Source organism: Centruroides vittatus, unplaced genomic scaffold (genome assembly GCF_030686945.1).
Source record: "Centruroides vittatus isolate TY-2023 unplaced genomic scaffold, ASM3068694v2 contig_680, whole genome shotgun sequence".
Classification (NCBI taxonomy): domain Eukaryota; kingdom Metazoa; phylum Arthropoda; class Arachnida; order Scorpiones; family Buthidae; genus Centruroides; species Centruroides vittatus.
Genome location: NW_027122427.1, coordinates 1,571,971 through 1,595,170, shown reverse-complemented (window position 1 = coordinate 1,595,170; position 23,200 = coordinate 1,571,971). Strand labels below are relative to the sequence as shown.

General features: G+C 31.6%; 2 protein-coding genes across 2 annotated transcripts; one reads left to right on the top strand and one right to left on the bottom strand.

Annotated features, from left to right (window-relative positions):
- The first annotated feature begins 6,584 nt into the window (after positions 1-6,584).
- On the top strand, positions 6,585-22,901 carry LOC136980108 (mitochondrial import inner membrane translocase subunit Tim22). Its single transcript, XM_067276146.1, has 5 exons — positions 6,585-6,803; positions 6,901-7,088; positions 7,171-7,243; positions 12,450-12,554; positions 22,732-22,901. Exons 1-4 carry the CDS (start codon positions 6,596-6,598, stop codon positions 12,524-12,526), a joined length of 546 nt encoding a protein of 181 aa, XP_067132247.1. The 5' UTR covers positions 6,585-6,595; the 3' UTR covers positions 12,527-12,554; positions 22,732-22,901.
- Positions 19,652-22,826, bottom strand: LOC136980107 (sn-1-specific diacylglycerol lipase ABHD11-like). Its single transcript, XM_067276145.1, has 5 exons — positions 22,674-22,826; positions 21,358-21,528; positions 21,104-21,286; positions 20,690-20,877; positions 19,652-19,891 (listed from the first exon to the last, which is right to left on the bottom strand). Exons 1-5 carry the CDS (start codon positions 22,818-22,820, stop codon positions 19,762-19,764), a joined length of 819 nt encoding a protein of 272 aa, XP_067132246.1. The 5' UTR covers positions 22,821-22,826; the 3' UTR covers positions 19,652-19,761.
- Positions 22,902-23,200: the final 299 nt, after the last annotated feature.

Sequence of the window (23,200 nt, the reverse complement as noted above, 5' to 3'; positions counted from 1 at the left end):
GGCTGTTGTGAGATTTTATTTAGAAAATAACTTTTGTGTTTTTAACTACGATACAATAAATAGAATCAAGGTCCTAGAATATAAGGTTAGTTCATACAGCCGATTTAGCCATTTCCTGCCAGATTCCGGATATACGTCATCCCTAGTCGATCCGTGGTCGAGCGACTGTTTCACCACAGTAAGCAAGGGAAGAAAATTTGGAATTTCACTATTTTTGTTACTTTGTTCAGCGTTTTTAGACTCATAATCTTCGAAGGTAAATATATCTATCGTTATTACTATTATTAAACATAATTATGTCGATAAAAATTGTACGGAAGTAACAAGTGTGTTCCTAGAACCGTTTGATAATCTGTTGTTGTCTTTACTCTTCGTTCTGTAGAAATTACAGAATATGGTTACGGATAAAATATATTTATTACTAAAATACTTAAAAATACTAAGAATAGTTTTCTGCATGTATAAAAATAGTATCTGCACAATGAAACGACGACTACAAATAATAAGCTGGCCCCGTAACAGGGTGGTGACACTTTTAAGATAACTCGAGGTGTAAAAAGGAAATATTGTTTATTATTAATTAATATAACTTTTTAAAATATGCATATTTACGTAAAATGCTTAGAAATGTAAAATATAAAAATGTTTTATATATTTAGTATAAATTTATTGTAGTGTTATTTATTCGTATAATAATTTTTATGTAAGAAATGTTAATACTACTTTTTACCACTTCAGAATATTATATCTTGATTAGACTTATTTGGAAAAATAAAAAAATACCTAAATTTTATTATTATTTTGTTTAGATGCCAAGAGCAACATGTGCTGTTGCAACTTGTGTAAGGAACCAAGTCCGAGCGTTATTTTTATTTTACTTTTATTTTGCTTATTATTCTATTTTTGTTTGGGGCTTATGTTTTGTTAGGACGAAGGTTTCCTCACCATTCACCTTAAGCATTTAAAAAGAGAAGAAATAAAAACCAACTCACCGAAAAAAAAAAAGCGCCATAGGACTCGCGCACATTTGCGCTTCCCGAGCGGCATAGAATAAGTCCGCACCGAGAAAGAGGGGGAAGACCCCACAAGCACGAAAAGACTCGCTAGACCTTAAATAATAAAACCGTCCCGGAAAATTGTAAAAACAAATAATGTAAAAGGTTAGTGAGTAAATTGTCGGAAAAGAGGCTGCTAGACGACGAAAGAAGTTATTGTTAGTATTAAGTATGTAAATGAGGGGAGTGATCGCATTCAGAATTGTAACGTCACCTCACACTATAAATCCCGAGTCTCAAGTGAAGACGGAGAGGTGAATTCCGGATAGCAACGAGCTTGGTGAGCTTCGTAGCAGTAAGACGAGAGAGGTGTCCGATAGGATCTCGAATAGTTCCAAGGTGATTTTGAAGTGATTCGAATTGTGGATCGACAGTCAGAGAAAGTCTTGAGAGTTTGAGGAAATAGGTTCCGAGTATATTGAGGTGACGATTAGGATCTCTAGTTTATAAGAATTATTGTTATAAGTTAAACTTTTGGTTTTGTCGGATTCCCAAGGGGAATAGAGTTAAGTTAGACATAGAATTGAATCGAGTATTGTCGGGTTGATTTTGTTGCATTTCATTGAATAAATTATTGTTTGATTTTTTTTTTTTTTTACTAAAGATTGTACATAGTTATTGCGAAACGACTAATTAAATCTTTACTTTTGTTGTTGACAAATCTTGTCGTTATTTAATTCGGTGCACGCTTAAAGTCCAGGCCTGGCACGCTAAAGCGAATCCGAGTAAAGTACCCGGTAGGTTAACGGTTGTTTCCGGCACACGATAGTCTATAATAGTCGGACATTAAAATAGTACTTTACACTTGTAATAAAAGCTATTGTAAAACTTTAGAAGATCTTAATTTTAAATTTAAACATGAAAATTCTATTTTAAAAATGAAGATTAAACATATTGAGATAAGAATGCAAGCAATCCAAAGAAATCTGAAATTGTTGAAAAGTAAAACTGTCATCATTCAAAAAGAACATGAAAAATTGAAAAAAATAAAAAAGATTTTGTTATATCAATATTGAAAGGTACCTTTACAGAAACACAAATATATAATCTGCTGGAGAGAAAAAAGAAAATTAAATGGAAGAAAGAAGATATGAATTTGGCATTTACTTTGAGATATTTAAGCATAAGATCATATTTATACTTAAGAAATCAAATGAATATCCCGTTACCTGCAGTTTCGACACTTCGACGATGGGCTTCAAAAATAAATCTTTGTCAAGGCATATTAAATGATGTTATAAACATCATGAAAATTAAAGGCTTTGAACTTTCAGAAGAGGAAAAACTTAGTTCTTCAGTTTGATGAGATGAAGGTAAATACTGTATATACTGTACTCATATTGATAAAACCACATAAAACAGAAAATTAAAATAATTATTGAATTAACATTTTACTGATATTTCAGGTAAAGAGTATATGTATGAATATGATAAAGTGAGGGATAAATTTATTGGACCCAATAATGAAGTTTTAGTAATGATGGCAAGAGGACTATTTGCATCATGGAAACAACCAGTTTACTTGGATTTTGATGTTAAAATGAACAGAAAAACACTGTTATTTACTGTTATTTCAAAACTTTTTGATGCAGGATATACTGTTGTTGCTGTTGTTAGTGACTGTGGTGGACAAAATATAGGATTATGGAAGGAATTAGGGATAAATATATTCAATACTAAATTTATACATCCATCTAATGGAAATAATATATACTATTTTCTAACTCTACAGCTATTGCTATTAAAAGATATATTAAAACTGAAAATGCCTTAGCAGCTTATGAATTTATATCATCAGTTAATGCATGGTTTGATGTTATGAATAGTTCAACACCCAATTTTCATTACAAAATTGATTATCCCTCCAAATGTGCTTATGGCATTAACATAACTGAACAAAATAATATACTTGATAATACTTACAGAATAATTGAAAGTATGAGATGTGTATCTAAACAATCACTTCAAACATTTCAAAAAGGAATGCTTATATCTATTAAATCTATCAAAGATTTATTTTTCGACCTTAGTTCAAAATTTCCTAAATACCATTATATCTTAACATGTAAAGTAAATCAGGATTCTTTAGAAAACCTATTTTCACAGATTCAAACTAGAGGTGGTTTATATGATCATCCTAGTCCACTCGAAGTAATATATAGAGTAAGAATGATAATTTTAGGCAAATCACCAGGAATATTGCAAAATAAATTAAACACAGAAGATCAGATAGTTGAAAATTATTTAATAAATGAAATGTTTGAAGAGGCAGATTTACTGCAAGAAGTTTCAGATATGTCTAGTTCTAAAGAACAAGGAATATCTGAAAATTCATGCAATGTAAATGATGATGATTTATGTGAGATATCTCAGGAAAATGTAGAATTAAAAAATGATGGATTACAATATTTAGCAGGATGGATTGTGAGAAAATACAAAAAAAAAAAAAAATATTTAAAATATTAAAAAAATTTTGTACCTGATTTAATTGTTTTTACATAACACTTAATTTGTATATATTGATATCAATAATATGTTTATAACATAAAAAATTGTTCTTTTTATAAAGTTATTTTTGTATATGTATGAGTAAATAATATCGTTTTTGGTACATGAATATTAAAAATTAAAAAATAGACCAATATAATTTTTAGTTTTAAAAAAGAAGTCGTTTGATGATATAAATTAAATTAATTCATAATCACCTACGTAGGATTTACCAAAATTAATCTTTTAAGAAACTATTATTGTTATAATATCATAAAATAGATAAAATTGATTTCATTTACAAATTAGAAAAACGCATTTTAATTTCAACTTTACACGTAAAAATTACGAAGATTTGCTCAATATTCCGGATTTTTCTTATTTATAATCCATTTTTATTTACATTTAATAAAATATAAATCGTAATTAATGAAATATTAGCGTGTAATTAAAGCTACAAGCCTCTGATCGGTAATGTTTTTACCATAAGGACATAGTAAGATATTTCGTTTTCGACTAGGAATGACGTCAAATAAGCAACCAATGAGAAGCGTTTCTTCTCTATGAGCTAACCTTATATTCTAGGACCTTGAAATAGAATCGTGTGTGGCGCCATCTGTTATGTGATTTTGTTATAAAAACGATTTCTGATCTTATTGATGTTTTATAAAGTCCAGGAAATTGCTTTAGAGATAAATTCAATAAATATATACTTTTGTACGTGGATCAATAAATAATGGCTTTTTATTTTTTTCAAAGCCACATAGATTTATGGTTGTGGATTAATTTAATGAAACATTTTATTTTTAATTTTAATTATTCAGCAATTATATATATTCTGTAACTGTTAATTAGAAACAATACAGATAACTGACTAAAAGGTCAAAGAAGCGATCCACCGATTTCGGCAACTTAAACATGGCCGCCAGATCCAACAAACGTGTACTGCTTTCATTCTTCGCGATAAATTTCTTTATCATCTCAATCGTCTCCCACACACTTCCATCGTTCCTCTTATGTTTCGTCGCGCCCACACACTTCTCGGATGTCATAGTTAATAAGTAAATGTTATATTGGGTTGAACAGAAAGTTTTGCGTATTCATAAGAGTTGTCGTTACTTAAAATGAAAATTTGACTTAATTATAACGGTTGTGAAATTTAACACATTGTTGCTAATATGAGACTACAGCGGCCGGATTGCCGAGCGGTCAAGGTTAGCAGCCTGCCGCCCTGGGGGACCCGGGATCGAATCCGGACGGGTCGAAAAATCCCCAGGAATTTTTCGGGGGGTGGTCCGTCCGGATATGTCGGTCCCCGCCCCTCACCACCCGGCCGCCCCATTGTGGGCCTGGCCGAACCCATAATGGGCTTGCTACAAGAGGCCCTCTTAGTGCCCACAGGGCGGAAAGAGTTAGGAAAAAAAAAAAAAAAATATGAGACTACATTCTTTGTTCAGAAGCTTATTTTATTCTTCGAGTGCATTTTTTACTTTGTGCAGTTCTGGAATTTTAAAGCATCCCGTTCGAACTCCGAAGCGAATTTTTGTCAAATTTATCATTCGAACTCTGAAGTGTTTGAAGTACGAAGTACCACTGTACAGTACTAAAAATTAAAATTTTAAAAGAAATATCAAATAAACAGACTAATGTTTTGCTATACATCTTTGCATCGACGCACTGAAGTGTAAATCTGTAAAATGCAGTTCACAGATCTACACTTCAGCACCTAATCAATTTAAAAGGTCGGATGACCGCCGAGCGTCAAAGATGGCAGCCTACCGCTCGGGACGACTGGGGATCAAATGTGGACTGGCCGAAAAACCCCGGAATTTTTCAGATGGATCCGTTCAAATATTTAGAGTCCTGTCCCTCAACACCAGGGCTACCCTATTGTGAGCCTGGTCGAACCCATAATAGTCTTTCTTTTATTATAATTCTTGCCGCTTTGTATGCCTTTTTTAACAAGCCTGCAATGGGTTTGCTAAAAGAGGCCCTCTTAGTACACACAGGGCGAAAAGAGTTTTTAAAAAAACCTAGTCAATTTCCTTATTTTATTTACACAAGACTTACGATAGAAAAAACAATATCATTTTGACTTTGGAATTTGAGTGTGGAAGCACTAAAATTAAATCTGCTAATTTTACTTACGTTTGAAAACTGGTTTATTGTCAAAATCATTAGAATTTCTCACTTTGTTCCCTATCTCTTCAACAAGTGAAATATTTATGAATAAATTAGTCTTCGAATAGTTTTAAATTTATCCACACCATATCAACATTTTCGATATCAGCAGTGCCAGCGGTGCCCAGGCACAGGGCGTAGACCCCCGGGGGCGCAGAAATGACCTGGCCCAAGTTTTGGGTCATAGTTTTGGGGCGTAGTTACAGATGCTCCGGGACCATAAAAGGCCAGTTACGGCGCTGGATATCAGTAGAATCTTTAAAATAAATCTTTTGAGAGAGAAGTCTATAAATCCAAAAATTGCATCATTTTGAAGAAATTGTTTTTAATGGCGGTCTTTTTAATTTAATTTAGTTGACGCTCGCCAGTAGCCGATAAAAACACCAAACACTGATAGTTGGCAGCGGGTGGCGTGGCATCTCTGTTAAATCATGCTTTTTTTTCTTTAAACTTTCTTAGCTCCGAGATCACTAAGATCGTCTACATAGTAATACACATTATGGTCTTTGCCAGACCAACAATAAGAACCGCCTGATGGTAAGTTTTGGGGCCAAACATATCCGTCACAGACTACCCATAAAAATTCCTGACGTTCCCAATTTAGATTCGAACCCGAGTTTCCTAGAGTGGCAAGATGACGCCTTTACCATGTGATAATTTACCCGCCAAATCGTATGCTAAAAATACTTTTCCGAACTCAAGAAAATTTAGAGTTATTTGTTTAGAAAATGTGTAATATAAAAATAACTTAAAAAAAACAAAAATTTTTAAATTTTGTAGCATCTTATCAATTACACGTAATTAAAAATGTAATGAATTTTTTAAAATTTGATTTATCTGGCAACACTGTTTCTTCGATAACATGTGTAAACATGGAGTCTGAATCGGAAAGCGTGCAGAATTCAAAAGTGGATTTTAACGAATTAAGTAATTTATTAATTGGTCCTAATAAAAGGATAAGAGAAAATGTCGTTATTCCAGTCAGCATCGCTCCACACAAATTTAAAACGAAGGAAGAAATTATGATTGAAAATATATTTGAAAGTTGTGGATTTAAAACGGGCATAAGCTGTGTTTTAGGTAAATTTAAACGTTTTAAAATACTTTATGCTAATTTGTTAATAAAAATTAAATTAAATTTCTGATATAAATTTATATTTATTTATTTATGACGTAGGATTCGGATTAGGAGGAGCCATTGGTTTGTTTTCAGCCAGTGTTGATCCAAATCTAGCAGGTGTCAGTCAGGAAAAACAAACAGTTCGACAAGTGTTAAGAGATATGAGAATGAAAACAGTATCTTATGGTAAAAATTTTGCAATTATTGGAGCTGTGTTTGCTGCAACTGAATGTATTATTGAAAGTGTAAATATAAGAATGTTGTATAGTTTGCTTATAAAATAATATATTTAAAATTAAATTGCTTTTGTATTTATTTTATTTTTAGCATAGAGCAAAAAGTGACTGGAAAAATGGCACTCTGGCTGGAGCTGTAACTGGTGGTCTTATTGGATTGAGAGGTAAAATGTTTATTAAATTGGATTATTTCTGTTAAGTTTCTAAATATATGCTAAATTTAACTGAAAGAATACATAAAATCAAAGAAAAATAATCACATAATTTTTTTTAGTCATTATATTTGTTATTTTGATAAATAGGTTAATGTAACCCTTGGTGCCAAGATGGTGGCTTGATTTCAGCAAGGAAACAGTGGGATGCACGTTCTGTCCTAACCTAACCTATTCTAATAAATTACCATAATTATTAGCAACCAAATTATTAGAATAGGTTAGGTTAGGTTAGGTTAGGTTAGGTTAGAACGTGCGTCCCACTGTTTCCTTGCAGGAATCAGAGACGAGCCGCCGTCTTGGCACCAAGGGTTACATTAACCGATAAGTAGAAATATCTATAAGCCTCTGATGTAAGCTTCTAATCTGTTATAGTTATTTATTACTAATTAATAGACAATGAGTCTGCTGGCCTTATTGTTATGATTACACATCTTTCTGATTTTTGTTCATTAACAAATAATGTCCTGGAATGCATTTTGGCTTATTCAACAACTCTCTTCAACCATGTTACATGTATGATACATTTTGACAACACGGTATTATGGTTAAAAACATATAAAAAAACATAATTCTGGGATATCAAGTATTAATGAATCAGAAAGGTGTGTGATGAATCTGTAATCATTAGGGTGTCTCTTATATGGAGAAAAAAATTTTTTTTCGAATTTTTAAATGCATACCCCTTAATTCTTTTCAAATCACTAAGATTTACTTGCATGTGAAATATTGATCCCCTACGATGACAATAATCCATGCCGACTAAGCCTCAAAGTTTTTATAAAGTCATTTTTGACTATCACTCGACTACATCATTGTAATATTAAATAATTGGATAAATAAGGAAATCAGACAACAAAGAATAATATTTAAAATTTGTATGAATGTAAATTATTGTGGATATTTTCTTTTCAATGTCTCCTTTTTACAGTCCGGATACAGTTTTCTGTGCTTCTGTTTACAGCATAAAAGAAACTGCTTCTGTACAAGCTAAAAGAATCTTTCTTTTAGCTTGCACAAAAGAAGCATTTTCTTCCCATGAAGAAACGCTTTCCTGAAGGAAACTGCTTTCAATTTTTAACCTAGTAAACAGATTTTTGCTCTTCCTAGACACAAAACAATCCAAGGTTTTTCCTGAAACAAAAAGTAGGTATAGTTTAAATAAAATATAATTAAAGTACAAACAAAACATGTAGTTCTACATATCATACAAAGAGCTGGCTATTTCTTCTTTTGATGGAATAAACCTTTTCTCGAAGTCGGGTATACTTTCCCATTGTCGACCAAATCGTTGAATAGTGATAATATGGCTATTTCCTCAGATAAGTACCACAAGTGTTGACAAAACTTGGTCAAAGCTGCCTGGGAAATTAATTTGTCAACTTTTTCGTATTCTTTTAATGTTTTTAAAAAGCACAAATCTTGATATGGCACCTGTACTACCAAACCGCGTCCAAGCCAGGGTTTTATGTAAACTGTTACAATAAATAAGCAAATGTCTTGTAATGCTTGTTTGTCCTTGGTGTTCATTCTGAATTGAGATTGCAGCAAACATATTTTCAAAGAGTAAATAGCTCTTGTTATCCACCTTGCTTAATGCATTGCACCCAGAGGCCTGATTTTAATTTTTTTTTCTTTATCTCCCCCAAAAATATGATAGATAACTCGACTAATTCGCGATAATCATCTCTCACAACAGATTTTTGAAGTTCTCTCACATAAAAAGATAATAATTGATCAATTTCTGCATCATTGACATGTTGTTTTACAAAATCAATGCACATTTGTATGTTCGTAGAATCAATGCTTTTCCAAGAGTCTTTAAATTTTTTGAATATCGGAATATCGGGGCTGTTAGTAACTTGGGTGATTTTTATTTCAAACACACTTCTTAAAACTAGCTCATATATATGATGGCGACAAGCAAAGAGTAACAGCTCTCTTTCTAGCTTTTGTTCTAAAAGCACACAAGCTCCATTTAAGTGACCCATATTGGACGCTGTTGTGTCACAACACATTATTTGCACCTTGCGTTTAAATTCCAATCATAGAGCACATTTGAAACTGCTTTGGCTTGGTATTTACCAGAAGAACTGTCCAGTATTGGTACGGCAAGCAGTTCCCTCTCTCTGAATGAAATAAGAATCAGTAGGCACTCTTCTTTAGAACTTCTAATGTTCAAGCCATGTAACAATTTGCCATCCCAATGAACAGTGACTACTTCTGGCACATCATCCTGAAAATCGGATTTTATGGCTTCTGCTCTGTCCTTCCTCACTTGTGTCCAAATCCGTTGAAGTGCAGATTTGTTGATTGAAAATTCATCAATATGAAGTTCTAGTGTTTCCACTGTAGCGTGAAGAATATAAATGGAATCTCTAATGCTCAACTGGCATCTGTCTAAAGCTGCAACTAGTTAGGTGTAATGAAATCCTTTCTTCCTCTTTTTACACTAGCTTCAAACAACACAGCATTTGTTTCCTGAGAAAAAAGCTCATCCAGACTATTGTCAGAGCAATGAGAACTGTCGTATAGTTCCTGGAGTGGTGATAAATCATGCAATATTGAAGCCGATGCAGCCTTCATAGGAATATTTTGAGTTTTTTTCTCTCTTCTTCTATTTTTCTTTGCCTTGCCCTTTCTTCTTTTTCGGCCAACTTTTTATCTACATTCACTAAGCAGTCCGGACATCCCGGTTCTCTCTGTTTCTGTAAGAATTTTTTATCTTCTTCTATTGTCATATGTTTGAGGACATCGGTGTGTGCGATATCAAATAAGTTATCTAAATCTATTTGAAAGTTTTCTTGCAGTGCTTATAAACATCTTGAGTTTTCTTACTGTTTTTTTTTGCAACTCTCTCCATACGTGATAAAGATCCACAAATTTCTTGACACAATTAGGTATAGATTTTGTAGGTATTCTAGCTTTTTCCCAAAATATACACTTGCATATTACAAGATTTGTACTTTCACTCACAGTTAATTTAACTTTGTGAATGTTAAAAAACAAAACTGCGAGTACTTGCCGATTTGACGGTAATTTTGCACCCATGATTTGGTGGTTTATCTCTCCGACTAAGAAATTATGTTTTTTAGTGCTTCGTAATTCCACTGACATCTTCAAAAAATAAAACTATACATGTTAATAGCCGGACAGATTGTGTTAGAATGGTGAACAAAGCGAATACACACCACTTCTTTAGCGCAACATGTATGGACATAATTCGATGCAAGTCAGCACAAGTTCTAGTGACCAAAATGGGCTGAAATTTATTGTGTGAGTATTTAAGGGTAAAATAAACAAAACTAGGCCATATGCATTAGAAAAAACTATTCGAAAAATATGAGACACCCTAGTAATCATAACAATAAGACCGGCGGGCTCATAGTTATTTATTACTAATTGAGGTGGAGTGTTAGCGAAGTCTCTTCTATATGGTTTACAGAATGGTGTTTGTTCTCAAAATCTATTTGATTGATTTTGATAAAACTTTGCCATTTTCCATTAACTACTATGAATAATCCAAAAATAAAATGAAAAATCGGGGTCAAAAACTTCATTTTTGAGATAAAAAGTCCTAATAAAAGTGTGTGACAGAGTGATATTGTGCAAATTGTGTGACAAAGTCATGTGATGTCTCAAGGTTGCTAGCACATCTGCATGTTTATAGAATTGAATTCATTCTCAAAATTTGATGGGCTAATTTTTATAAAACTATATTGATTGCGATGAAGAATCCAGAAATGTAAAATTTAAATGTAGAAAATAGTGGTCCATGATTTCATTTTTGGTATAAAGTTGGGTTAAAATGACAATATCCATGCTTCCTGAGCACACTTCTTCCCTCTCACAAATCTCTTCACAAATCTCCCGAGCAGAATTTAGGGGTCAAATTAAAAAACAGCGTTGCATGTATCTAACAGAAAATAGACTGAAAAAACAATCAGAACACGAGACTACAGCAATTGGCATCGATTGCTTTGTTCCTAGATTGCCTTTCGATGCTATAAAATTCAAGGATTGTCTTTATGTGCCTGGCCAGTGCAAAGATTGCACCTCCTGTGGCAAACAAGGTAAGAGGATCACCTCTCCCATGGCCGGTAGGTGCAAAGATAGCCTTTTTTGTGGTGGCAAGCACAAAGTTTGTCTGTCCATGACTGTCAGGTACAAGGATCACCATTTGTATGTGTAACAGTTTCAAGGATTGCTTCTTTCTTTCCGATTCTGCCTCATTTCTATCACAAAAAAAGCAAAGTCGTGCATTGTCCTAGTTAATATCTATAAGCCCAATAGTTATATTAAAGCCAAATGATTGCCTACTTAGCATTTTAATTATTGGATTGACCCATAAGTTCTGGCATTTTTTTTTTTAAGTGAAATTTTATGTGAGAAATAAAATGTTTCCACAATGCGTTTTATGTTATTTGATAGAGAATTATGTTCTCTACAAAATAGTGTACTTAGTTTTTTATGCCGATATACTTTTTGTTCTTTTCAGGCCAATAATGGAGTGTAAAGTCGACAAAAAAGAGCATTTTCGACACCTTCCTAAGAGGCATGCTTCTTTGCCATACACTTCACAAATCTCTCGAGCAGCTACTGTGGCTTTGGCACCTCAATTAAATGCAAAAAGCAGAAGGTGTCGAAAACGCTCTTTTTTGTCGACTTGACACTCCATTAATATCTTATTAATAATCATTTGATTATTAATAAAATAAAATAATATTAGGAAAGGAAATAATTGTTTTAATACTTCTTTAAGATTTATTATAAGTATTCTTTTTTAATTTAATTTTAATAATCTTAATTTTGAATCAGATATTCTTTAAAATGATTTTAACTATAGATTATAGGATTAAATGATAGAAGTTAATATTGTAATAATTTTAAATAACTACTCACCACACCGAATTAATGATAATAGCACACTAGGAACCAATTACAGTGTGATAAAAAAACATCAAAACAAAAATTTCAAGCCCAGAAGGGGTTTGAAAACGTTCATTTCTACAATGTTTTTTATCACATCGTAATTGGTTTCAAGTGCATCATTAGTAATAATTTATTTTTAGTAGATAATTTATTTCACTGATTTACAATTACTTGGATAAATTATTTTTGCTCAGTATAATAAATAGTAATAATTTTTGTTTTCTAGCTGGAGTAAAAGCTGCAGTTTTGGGTGCTGCTGGATTCGCTGCATTTTCAACAATCATAGATTATTATTTACGATAACATTGAATTAGATAGCAAAACTTAATCAGTAAGTTTTAATGCTTGTATGTATCTACATAAATCATAATAAATAAGATAAAGTTTAATATATGAGATAAATAATTTAGTTATAATGTAATTAAGGACAAATTATCATTTATTTGCTGTTAACAATATGAAAAAAGAGAGTATATTTTGTATTGCAGTAAAGTCCATATGAACTAAAGATCACTCCTTCTCCTTGATGTAACAAGTCCTTAAGGGTGTGACTATGCAGACGCGAGCGAGTGAATTTTCTGAGTGAGTGAGAATTTGTGGTGAGAAGAGGTGAGACGCGATAAATATCAAAACCTGTTAGATATGTGCGAGAACCAGAAATTTGCTCTCGCCAGCATTATTTCTCGCTTCTTGCTTGTGCATGGTTTTCCTTTGTGAAAACTAAATTGCTTGTAACCTCTCACTCACTCTAAATTCGCATTTGCATAGTTGCACCCTAAGTAAAGTAAGATTTTTGTGAACATTTTTTATAATACTGACTGAATCCAGTTTGGACCATCTCGATGTTTCTGGGTGTTTAGATTAGTGTCATTCAATAGGATCAGAATGCATATGTTATCTGATTTTATTGTGGTTCATGTCTTTCCATAAAGAGAAAAATCCAGTTTATGTAGTTTCTAATTCACAGGAATTTTAGCAAAAGAAATCTTGCTTAATCCACTCAAAAAAAAAAAAACATTCTCATTAGCAATAATAAAATTTGTAATTCTTTTCTGTTAGGTTAGGATTATTTTATAAAAGGTTTGATATAATCACCATTGTTATGAGTTCTTTTATTTAATATGAAGAACATTTATTTTAATGGATTATTTCTTTTGTAGTGATATATAACTATTAGTTAGTTTTGTACTTAATACACTCCAGAATTTGAAATATGGCATACTTTTTCAAAAGTTTTCTTATTACATTTGTCATTTGTAGAATTGTAAAAAGCAGTGAAGAAAAAGTAACATATAAATATTGATTTTTATTTATTACTATATATGTTCTGTGAGTAGCAGTTGCATTGGTTATATAATTCAATACTTCAAAGAAACATAAAACTGTAAAATAAAACTTAATTTGTATGTTAATCAAAGGAGTTTTATTCTTCTAACTATCTACAGCAGCCCAACTCCTGACTTGCTTTGCTGCCTGCTTATTCCCAATATAGACTATTCAAAACAAAAATTTCAGTAATATGTATAGCTTTATTTATCTAATTCTGAATAAGGATTCTGTAACACGAACTAAGTTCAGATCGCTGTTGAGTGGTGGCAAATGAAACCTTGATTGAAATGTTTAATTGTAAAACGAGAAATATCCAGTTATACTCTGTATTGGAATATGTAATTACATGTTTGGTAGTAATACTGCTGATGAGGGGCATGCTAGCCTGAAACACGTATATGTGTACAGAAATTATTACTACAGGTAATGTAATAAAGAAATTTTGTTCTTTCCTGAACTAACTCTCATTACTGTGCCAATCTTTAAACACCAGTATAAAGTCCTATTAATAAGTAAAGTCCAAGTAGACAATTAACAATAATATTAAGTTCAGATCCATTTCAGAAAAAAGTTTTGTTCAAGTCACACAAAAAACTTTCCTTTTGAATTTTCTCCATCAAAACTGAACAACCTTTAGATTCCTGAACAAATAAAACATTTTTTTTTTTTAAATTGGTTGAATGTCCCACAGAAAAATGTTCCAACTTTGTAGTTATATAATTCACTTCACTTGCTCACGCACAAGCTTGACCCACTTGTTCCAATCTATATATATAATCGAGACGAGTTGATAATAATAATAATCCGCGCAGAGCCAAAACGGTTAGGAGTTGAAAGCTGAAATTTGGTACACAGTTAGGGTACGTCACGAGAACACACACTAAGAAGGGATTTTTTGAAATTCCTTCCAACGGGGAGAGGGACAGGATAAAGGCTTAACACTTCCATTGTTGATGGAAGTGTTAGGTAACAATGGAGTGTTAGGTAACAATGGAAGTGTTAAGAGAAAGCGACGTGCAAGACGCAGATGCAGTTTTTTTCGTTTTTGCGGGAAATCGAACATATTTTTATACCCATCTAAAAATTCTGTAATTAGTCTGGAAACGAGGGGACCCAATTTTGCATTCCGTGAAAACGGGTAAGGTTGACTATAACGTAATAATCTTAATTTTCGCTAAAACGGTTAGGAGTTGAAAGTTGAAATTTGGTACATAGGGTACCAAATTCAAGTACCAAAGTGTTAAGTAACAATGGAGAACAAGAGAAAGCAACGTGCAAGATTTGTGGGTGCTGGAGAAAAAAAAAAGAAATAGAGTAATATGTTAGAACATTTGATTTTCAAATTTGATCTTTCTTTAGAAAAACTTAGTTTGTTGATGAAATTACTCTTTTTCTTTTGTGACTATAACGTAATAATCTTAATATTTACTATTGTTACTTTTGCCCGAGCAATGCCGGGCCTACCTGCTAGTATAAAATATTTGCAATAAAAATTTTGTGATGGTTAAACCCCCTCATATTAATCCCCACTTGCTTTATTTCCATCCCCTCACTTTGCTCCCTTCACCCAACCTCTCCCATCCCCTCCACCAGCTTTGCTCCACCTCCTTCAGCCAACCCCTCATTTTGCTCTCACGTAAATCAACCCTTCTTTGCTTCACTTTCTACTTCATTCACTTGTTCAAAAATTTTGTAATGATTGATTAGATATAATTTTAATATTTTAATGCTCAAGTTAACTCTGAATTATATGTAGTCTATCAAATTATATGCAATTAATTGATAATGATTTGTTTGTGAAATACCTTTTTTTTTTTTTTTTTCTGATATGCATTTGATTCTCAAGACATCAAAACCTAAAAAAGGTTAGCTTGTAAAATATAATGAACAACAGAAAAAGTTAATACATGTAAAAAAAAAATGTTTTACAGTATAGTAATTTAAATATTTACAGTGGATGTCACACAAACAGTTATTCTAACTTGAAAAAAATTCACACGAAAGGGGTTAAGGAACGTTTTATTTTCCTGCAAGTGTTTTTAATGTAGTAATGCACGTCATCCTCAGGCAGTAATAGAATTAAACAGATTTTAAAAATTGATAAATGATAATGGCATTAGTTGTTTGGAACATAACATGACAACTTTAAGCGTAAGAAAACGTGGTGAAAAGGGTCTTCCAAATGTACGCCAGGCCCCTTTCTCACAACATCTGAGTATTGCTACACGATTCCAAAGCAGGGTGTGGTGGTACTGCACAACCAACTTGGACAGTTTGTAAGGAACCGAGTCCGAACGTTATTTTTATTTTATTATTATTTCCGTTTTATTATCTTTTGTTTGGGGTTTATGTTTATTTAGGACGAAGGTTCCCCACCACTCTCTTGTTAGTAATGAAAAATGAAGATAAAACAACTCACGGAGAAATAAGCGCCGTAGGAAAAATCTTGCGCACTTGCGCTGCCCGGCGGAAGTAACAGTCCGCAGAAAAAAAAAATGGAGGGGGAGTCCCCACAATCACTAGTAGAGAAATACTTGATAAACCGTCTTAAACATCCCAGAAAATTATGATAAATATTTTGTAAACGGTTTATAAGCTTTGTCGGAAACTTAAAGCTGCCAGAACAGAAAGTTAATGTTAGCAACTAAGTATGTAAATAAGAGGAGTAACCCAGCTCAAGTGTGACATCACCTCACAGTATAAAACCCGTACGTTAACCGAAGAAGGAGGGGTGATTTCCAAACCGAGGTGAATTCCAAATCGAGGCGAATTCCAAATCGAGGCGACTGTGAGAGCGAGGTTAATTTGAAAGCGAAGTATTTTCTGATAGAAGTCCAGATTGATAATTGGACGATCCAAGGTGTTAAAGAGGATTTCGATTGACGATTTGACGATATCGAAAGGATTGAGGAAATAGTTTTCTTCGTATAGTGAGGTGACGGATAGACGTTTAATTAGTAAGAGATTTTGTTCATAGTTTCTAAGTATTTGATTTGTCGAATTTCAAGGGGAATTACTATTAAGTTAAGCTAAGTAGCTGAGTTTATTGTCGGGTTGAGTTGTTGATTTTCGTTAATAAATTTTTGTTTGGCTTATTGACATTTGTACATAGTACGTTCTAGTTATTAATTAAATATATTTGAACTTTTGATTTGACTTGGTATTTATCGTTATTATTACTAATCTTTCGGTGCATGCTTAAAAGCCCAGGCCTGGCAAACTAATCTCGAATCCGCGTAAAGTACCCGTTAGGTTAACGGAAGTTTCACCGACCGTAATTATAGTCTGTTTCCTAAGCTACAAAAAAAATAGTACTTTACAAGTTTGGTAACACAATTTCCCACCGTGACAGAATGCTGGTGCTCAGATATGCTGTTGGCCAACATTCTGGTAGTTGCACCTATATAATGGGTGTATAGCCTTGACATTGGGTTTTTCCAAGGGAATGGAATATACACCCAAATTTTTTCAGGATCAAAACTGCATCCCTGTCATTACATGACTCTTCTCAGACTTGGGCGTAGGACAGTGGGTAAGAGAAATGCATTTTGCCTGAATATCCAGCAAATCCGAGCTGTGAGATGGCCACAAAATGGAAGAGAAGGACAGAGTTCTATCCAGTCCCTTGGACTGTGCATGGTAGTGGCAGGGAAAAAAGACTTTTAACTCTGTTTTGGGTATGATTGTATTTGGCAGGACCACATCCTGCTGCACATACCACTGTGCAGATGGCCTCTAGCTCAGTGTTGATAAAGCACTGTGTGGAAGGTACTAAAAAGGCCCTTCTGATTATCTATTACTGCCTGAGGATGACATACAGTATAGTGCCTCACAATGTTTGACTTTTCAAATGTATTCGAATATATTCATTTATGGTTTCAGATACAGGAGGATCTGCAGACCAATACTAAATCATAGTCAAAATTACCATATAATCAACATTTTAGCAGCAAGACTTCATGTCAGTATGCATAAGCATGAAATTTATCATATACCTAGACTGAAATACCTGTATTACTGTTCATCAAACTTTGCACCTTATTCTAATGTGCACTCCAATTTTCGAGACCAGAAAAGCCCAAAATCCAAGCACATTAGAATTGAGAAAACAGTATTTGAAAGGTGGAAAGAAATTTTTTTTAGTGAAATTAGGATTTTGGAATATCTGATAGAAATTTAAAGTTTAGAGTATTATATGTCTACAGATTATTATGAGTAAGAATTAATTAAACTTCAGAATTATCATTATAATAATTTAAAGTAGTTTCAAAAATATTTTCTATAATTGTGAATTATTTTGAACTAACAGACAGACAGAATTTTATAACAAATAGGCTGTTACTGAGAGGATATGATACAAATAATTTGTAGCATGTTCTTGTCAGTTGCCACATTTAAAATTTATCTATAATTCTGTAACAGTCTACAATAAAAAGTGTTTAGAAGTTAATCAAGATTTTATGAAAATAGTGATTATAAAAGTATTATTTTAAGCATTTTGGAAATTTGTTTAAAGTTTCTAAGTTAAACAATCATTGCCACTTCGTTTTTATAATGACGTATCAAATATAATTTTGTCAAACAATATACATATCTAACTCGCTTTCTGTTTTATAATGAGATACTGTATTTATGGTGTGGAATTATTGAATTAGTCATGACTTTCATCTTCATCTCATTCATATTCGATAATCTTTCTGATTAAACTGAACAAATTTTAACTTCATAATTTTTATTGTTTTTTTGTACATAATTTTATCTGTTATTTCTCATGATTAAACTAAGAACTAATTATTTCTATCGTACCAAGATAAACAATTTGGCTTTTATTTTCTTCTTATTAATTTTATCATCATCAACAACTAAATATCCTACTCAGCTCCTTAAACAATAAATCGTCCAACACCTGTTGCCGAGAAAATGTTTATTAACGTTTTCGACCTACTACGATAGGCCATCTTCAGATGTACCAGAAATTTGGACGTGTTTAACATTTAAATAGCAGAACGTTTGAACACTTTTTACATAAAATGACATTGATACTACACCAGAGTAAAGTAAACAAAATTGTATTTGAACAAAAGTAGTTTATAGATATTTATATATAATTACATAATTTATTAATTTTTATTAAGAACTAGCTGACCCGGCCATGCATTGTTGTGGCTCAAAATGTATCTATTATAAATGTATAACACTTCCCCCGTGGGGGGAATTTCAAAAAATCCCTTCTTAGTGTACATTCTCTTGATGTACCCTATTAAAACGCAATCAAAAACGCATCTAAAATAGTATAATAGAAGCCGAGTTCTTTATGATAAGCCTTAATCCCGTCCATCTCCCCCCAGTGGGGGGAAATTTGACATGTATACTATATAAAAACGTGCGTATTCGAATGCAACGTTGTGTCAAAATTTCAAAGGAATCGGTAGGAATAAACAAACGTTATATTGTATTTATATAGATAGATAGAAAATGATCTGCTTTAGTCCATTCTCACAGAAAAGCAAACTTGCGTTGTCAGAGTTAGCACCATCTGTTGGACATAAAAGTCTTAATCCATATATAAAGATATTTTTGGAAGGGAGAAATGGTGGTCTTCACGTATGCCACAAACCTTCGCGAGAGTGTATTAAACAACTTCCCAAAGTTTCATGGCAATCAGATAAATGGTGTAGTAATGCATGAAGGACAAACAGACAGACAGGCAAACATTCATTTTTATATATATAGATTATTATGGAAACGGATTGTAAACGGACTCTTCTTTATTTTCAGTTAATAAGAAAACTAATAAGAGACTAATAACAATTTTTGTCACAGGAATTTGGGAATGATTTGTAATTTGTATCAATGTTGTTTATTATATGAAAGTTGCTCAAGGAGCAGTTTTCTTTATTGTGAGAAAACAGTTGCCTGAAGAGGGATGTGGTCTTCTATCTGAAATGCAGTGCAAGTGCATTGACTAAGTGGTCTTGGTTTTTTTAAAGATGGACATAACAAAAGAGATGTGACAAAATTGTTAATAATCTCTTATTGGTTTTCATTAACCAAAAATAAGAATTTTTTTATTAAATTTATTAATAAGAAATGAAATGAAAAATCAGTTTAAAGGTTTTTTATTACAAATTATAGTTATAAAACTCCTTAAACTCAAGGTTGCAACATTGATTTGTTGTTGTAATTAGTCAACAGAATATGATTTAAGTTTATTTTGAGAAATACTTTATCACTTCGTTGAGTAATTTTTCAGGCTTTTCCATATGAATGTGGTGATCTGAATCACTGATGCATTGCATTGTTAGATTGGGAAATGCAATTTTTAAGTCCTTCGAAGGTCTGAAAAAAAATTAAAAATATAGTTAGAGTATATATTAGGGTGTTCCTTATTTTTCGAATATTTTTTTTCTAACGCATAGGGCCTAGTTTTGTTTATTTTACCCTTAAATAAACAAAACTAGGCCCTATGCGTTAGAAAAAAAAATATTCGAAAAATAAGGGACACCCTAGTATATATATTGTACACCGGTAATGCCAGTGGTAGTTTTAGATATAAGCAGCTTAGGCTCTTCTAGGATTTCGTGCATTCAGAGATCTCAGATATGTTTGTTAATACTCAGCTTGGTTCAGCATTCATAATTTAACGTCGGCTAAAATCCTAGACATTACACAATATCAAGTTATGTTAGCTTTACATAACTTTACATTATTTATACTAGCTTTACATTATGTAAACTTACATGAAAAGGGCTTTTTAACTGGGTCGTTTAAGTCATTTTTAACTGGGGCAAGGATTGCAAGCTTTTTTTCAGTATGTATGCCAAAGTAAGCGTATTTAACTTTTAAAAATTATACGTGCTGAAACTTTAGAGTTTCAAAAAGAGATGAAGTAAATACATTTTTAATTAGAATAAATTAAAAAAGCTGGTTGAGAAAAATTTTATGGTATGAACTAAATATAAAAATTGAAATTAATATAGTTAAAAGTAAACAAAATTATATATACTGTGTGCCAGACAATTCTTCCAACAATCCACCTTGGATACACATGTTATAATTTGCCACTGTTGACTTAGGACATTGCATAACCTAAAACCTCCACTGATTGGCGATTGTGCAACATTTTGTTATACTTACACAACATAATTAGATTGTCCTGCATAAATTAACAAGGTTTCTGTATAGCACAGACAGCGCAACGGATAACAGTTAGTTAACGACTTATTGACTCCTGACGATTCAAGTTCGTTCAAATTAATTTTCCAGGTAAATTCATCTTCAACTTTTGCAAAGCTCTGCAAAAGCATTTTACGAAAAAACTGTTGCTAAAATATAAAATGTTTTAATGAAAAAATGTTGAAGATTTAAAAGTATAACAGTAGTTATTAATTGATTTACGTACAAAATTCTCATTATATTTAGAAAAGGAACTTAGTTTTTATTAACATTGCACAAAAATATTACACAATTTACATGTTTGTTCAGTTTGTATAATAAATATTTATTTCCAGGATTAAATTAAAAACAATATTTATATATAAAAAGACTTACTTTTAATTTAGTTTTAAAAAATTGGTCAACCTTCTCTTTTGCATTATTAAAAGATATTTGAGGTGGTAAAGACAATAGTGCTTCGCGCATGATGCGAATAACAGCAGTAATTTCATCATCCACTCTGAGAGGAATATCAACTGGCGATGCATCAATTAAAACTATCTTACAAACCAATTCTTCCTGAAAATGGTATGGAATTATTACGGTTAATTAAACATTAGTTAACAGAAAATTTATAAATTAAAACTTACCATTTCTGTTCCCAAAAGAATGGAAAGAATTCCACCTAGATTATGTCCCATTAATATCACTGGTCTATCAAATTGAATTAAGATTTCTTTTGCTTCTTCTACCAATAGCGAGTAATCTGAATATGGTAATGTTTTACTGTCTCCATGATTAGGAAGGTCAAAAACATAAACCTTAAAGAATATTATGAGAATAAGTAAAAATATATAAACATGTGTTTAGAATGTTTTTTTTTTATAATGCTTCTTTAATCTAAATATTATTCCTATAAATTTAAACCAAATTCAAATTGATTTAAGTCACATAATCATGGTTATTATGCTACATGGAATTATTGATTGATAATTTCATGATTCATAACAGTGAATGGATTGATTTGGATTAAATTTTTGATTCTAAAATCCATTATTTTGCTTTAATTCCTATAAGTACTAAACACACAAAAATATCAATAAAATTATACAATTTCTTATCTTGCAAAGAATATAAACTTATTTGTAAAATTAATTATGTCATCAAAAGCACCTTAAAGTGGCGCCGTTTCTTTCCTATTGGTTTTTATTCTGAAGTCATATCCTAAAACCTTGGAGATAAGCTGTGGCCTATATACAAGAGTATCTTGTCCACAAAAGGTTTATTCTTCATTATTGTAATTAAATTTTAGTTAATATTTTTGTACAACAAAAGTAAATGAAAATCTTAAACAAGATCATTGTCCCAAGTAGAAATTTAAGCTTTAACTTTAAGAAACTTTAGAAATTATTATATGGGAGTAGGTCGGAGAGTTGTTTCATATACTGTGATATATATTAAAAACTCCATTCCAAAATACACTTGTAGAAAAAACTGGAAACTCATAAATCAAAATATCACTAACTCTACACATTCTATACTTTTCCAACAGCGTTTTAATACAAAACAAATGTTTTTGACCCCGTTCAGAGGTCTGCCTCACGTTAGAAAACCTATATTACAAAATTAAATAAATGAACTAAGTTATAATGGCAGAACTATTACAGCTTATTTTAAATTTACAACATTCAAAAGTGAACTATTTACAATTTCGAATGTTGTACTATTTTAAAATAATTGTTTTCGGAAACTTTTAATCTTATAGTAATCATTTCCTTAAAAAATATCTTTAGTAAATTATCTACTATATTAAATAACTTTATAAATGTGTAACATAATTTAATTTTTTTAATTGAATTTTACCGAAATATCAATGGAGAAATCATAGAAAATATTGATTTTTAAATTATTTTTCTAATTTAGCTAACGTTAAAAGAATTTAAAGATTTTATGTAATTTAACTGACCTCTCTATTAAGTTTCTCGGAAATGGATTGTGCTAATTCTGCCCAATTTTCTTTGCAGTCAAATAGCCCATGAAAGACGAGAATTGGTGGAAGATCAGGATCCGCATTCTCTGCTTTATGAACGTTGTAAGCCCAGTAGAGATTCATTCTAGAAAGTAAATTACCTTGTATATATATAAACAAATATATATAATAAAACCTTGTTGTGCTGTTTATGCAATTTCAAAACTTGCTCTAAAAAATATATATATATATATTTTACTTCATAAATATATAAATATATAACAGGAAAATTTAACAAACAAATAAAATTATTTTATTTGACTTCCTCAATTAATACAAACATTTATCATGTTAATTTGTAGTTTTTAAGTGTTATAAAATTATAATTATGAAGAAATTAGTTTAATTAATATATGAGGAAAATTTTAACTGATGATTTCTTCATAAAAAATTTTATTTTACTGATTTATTTACTTTTAAATTATAAAATGTAAATTATATTTTTTTCTTTATTAAGTTGGAAT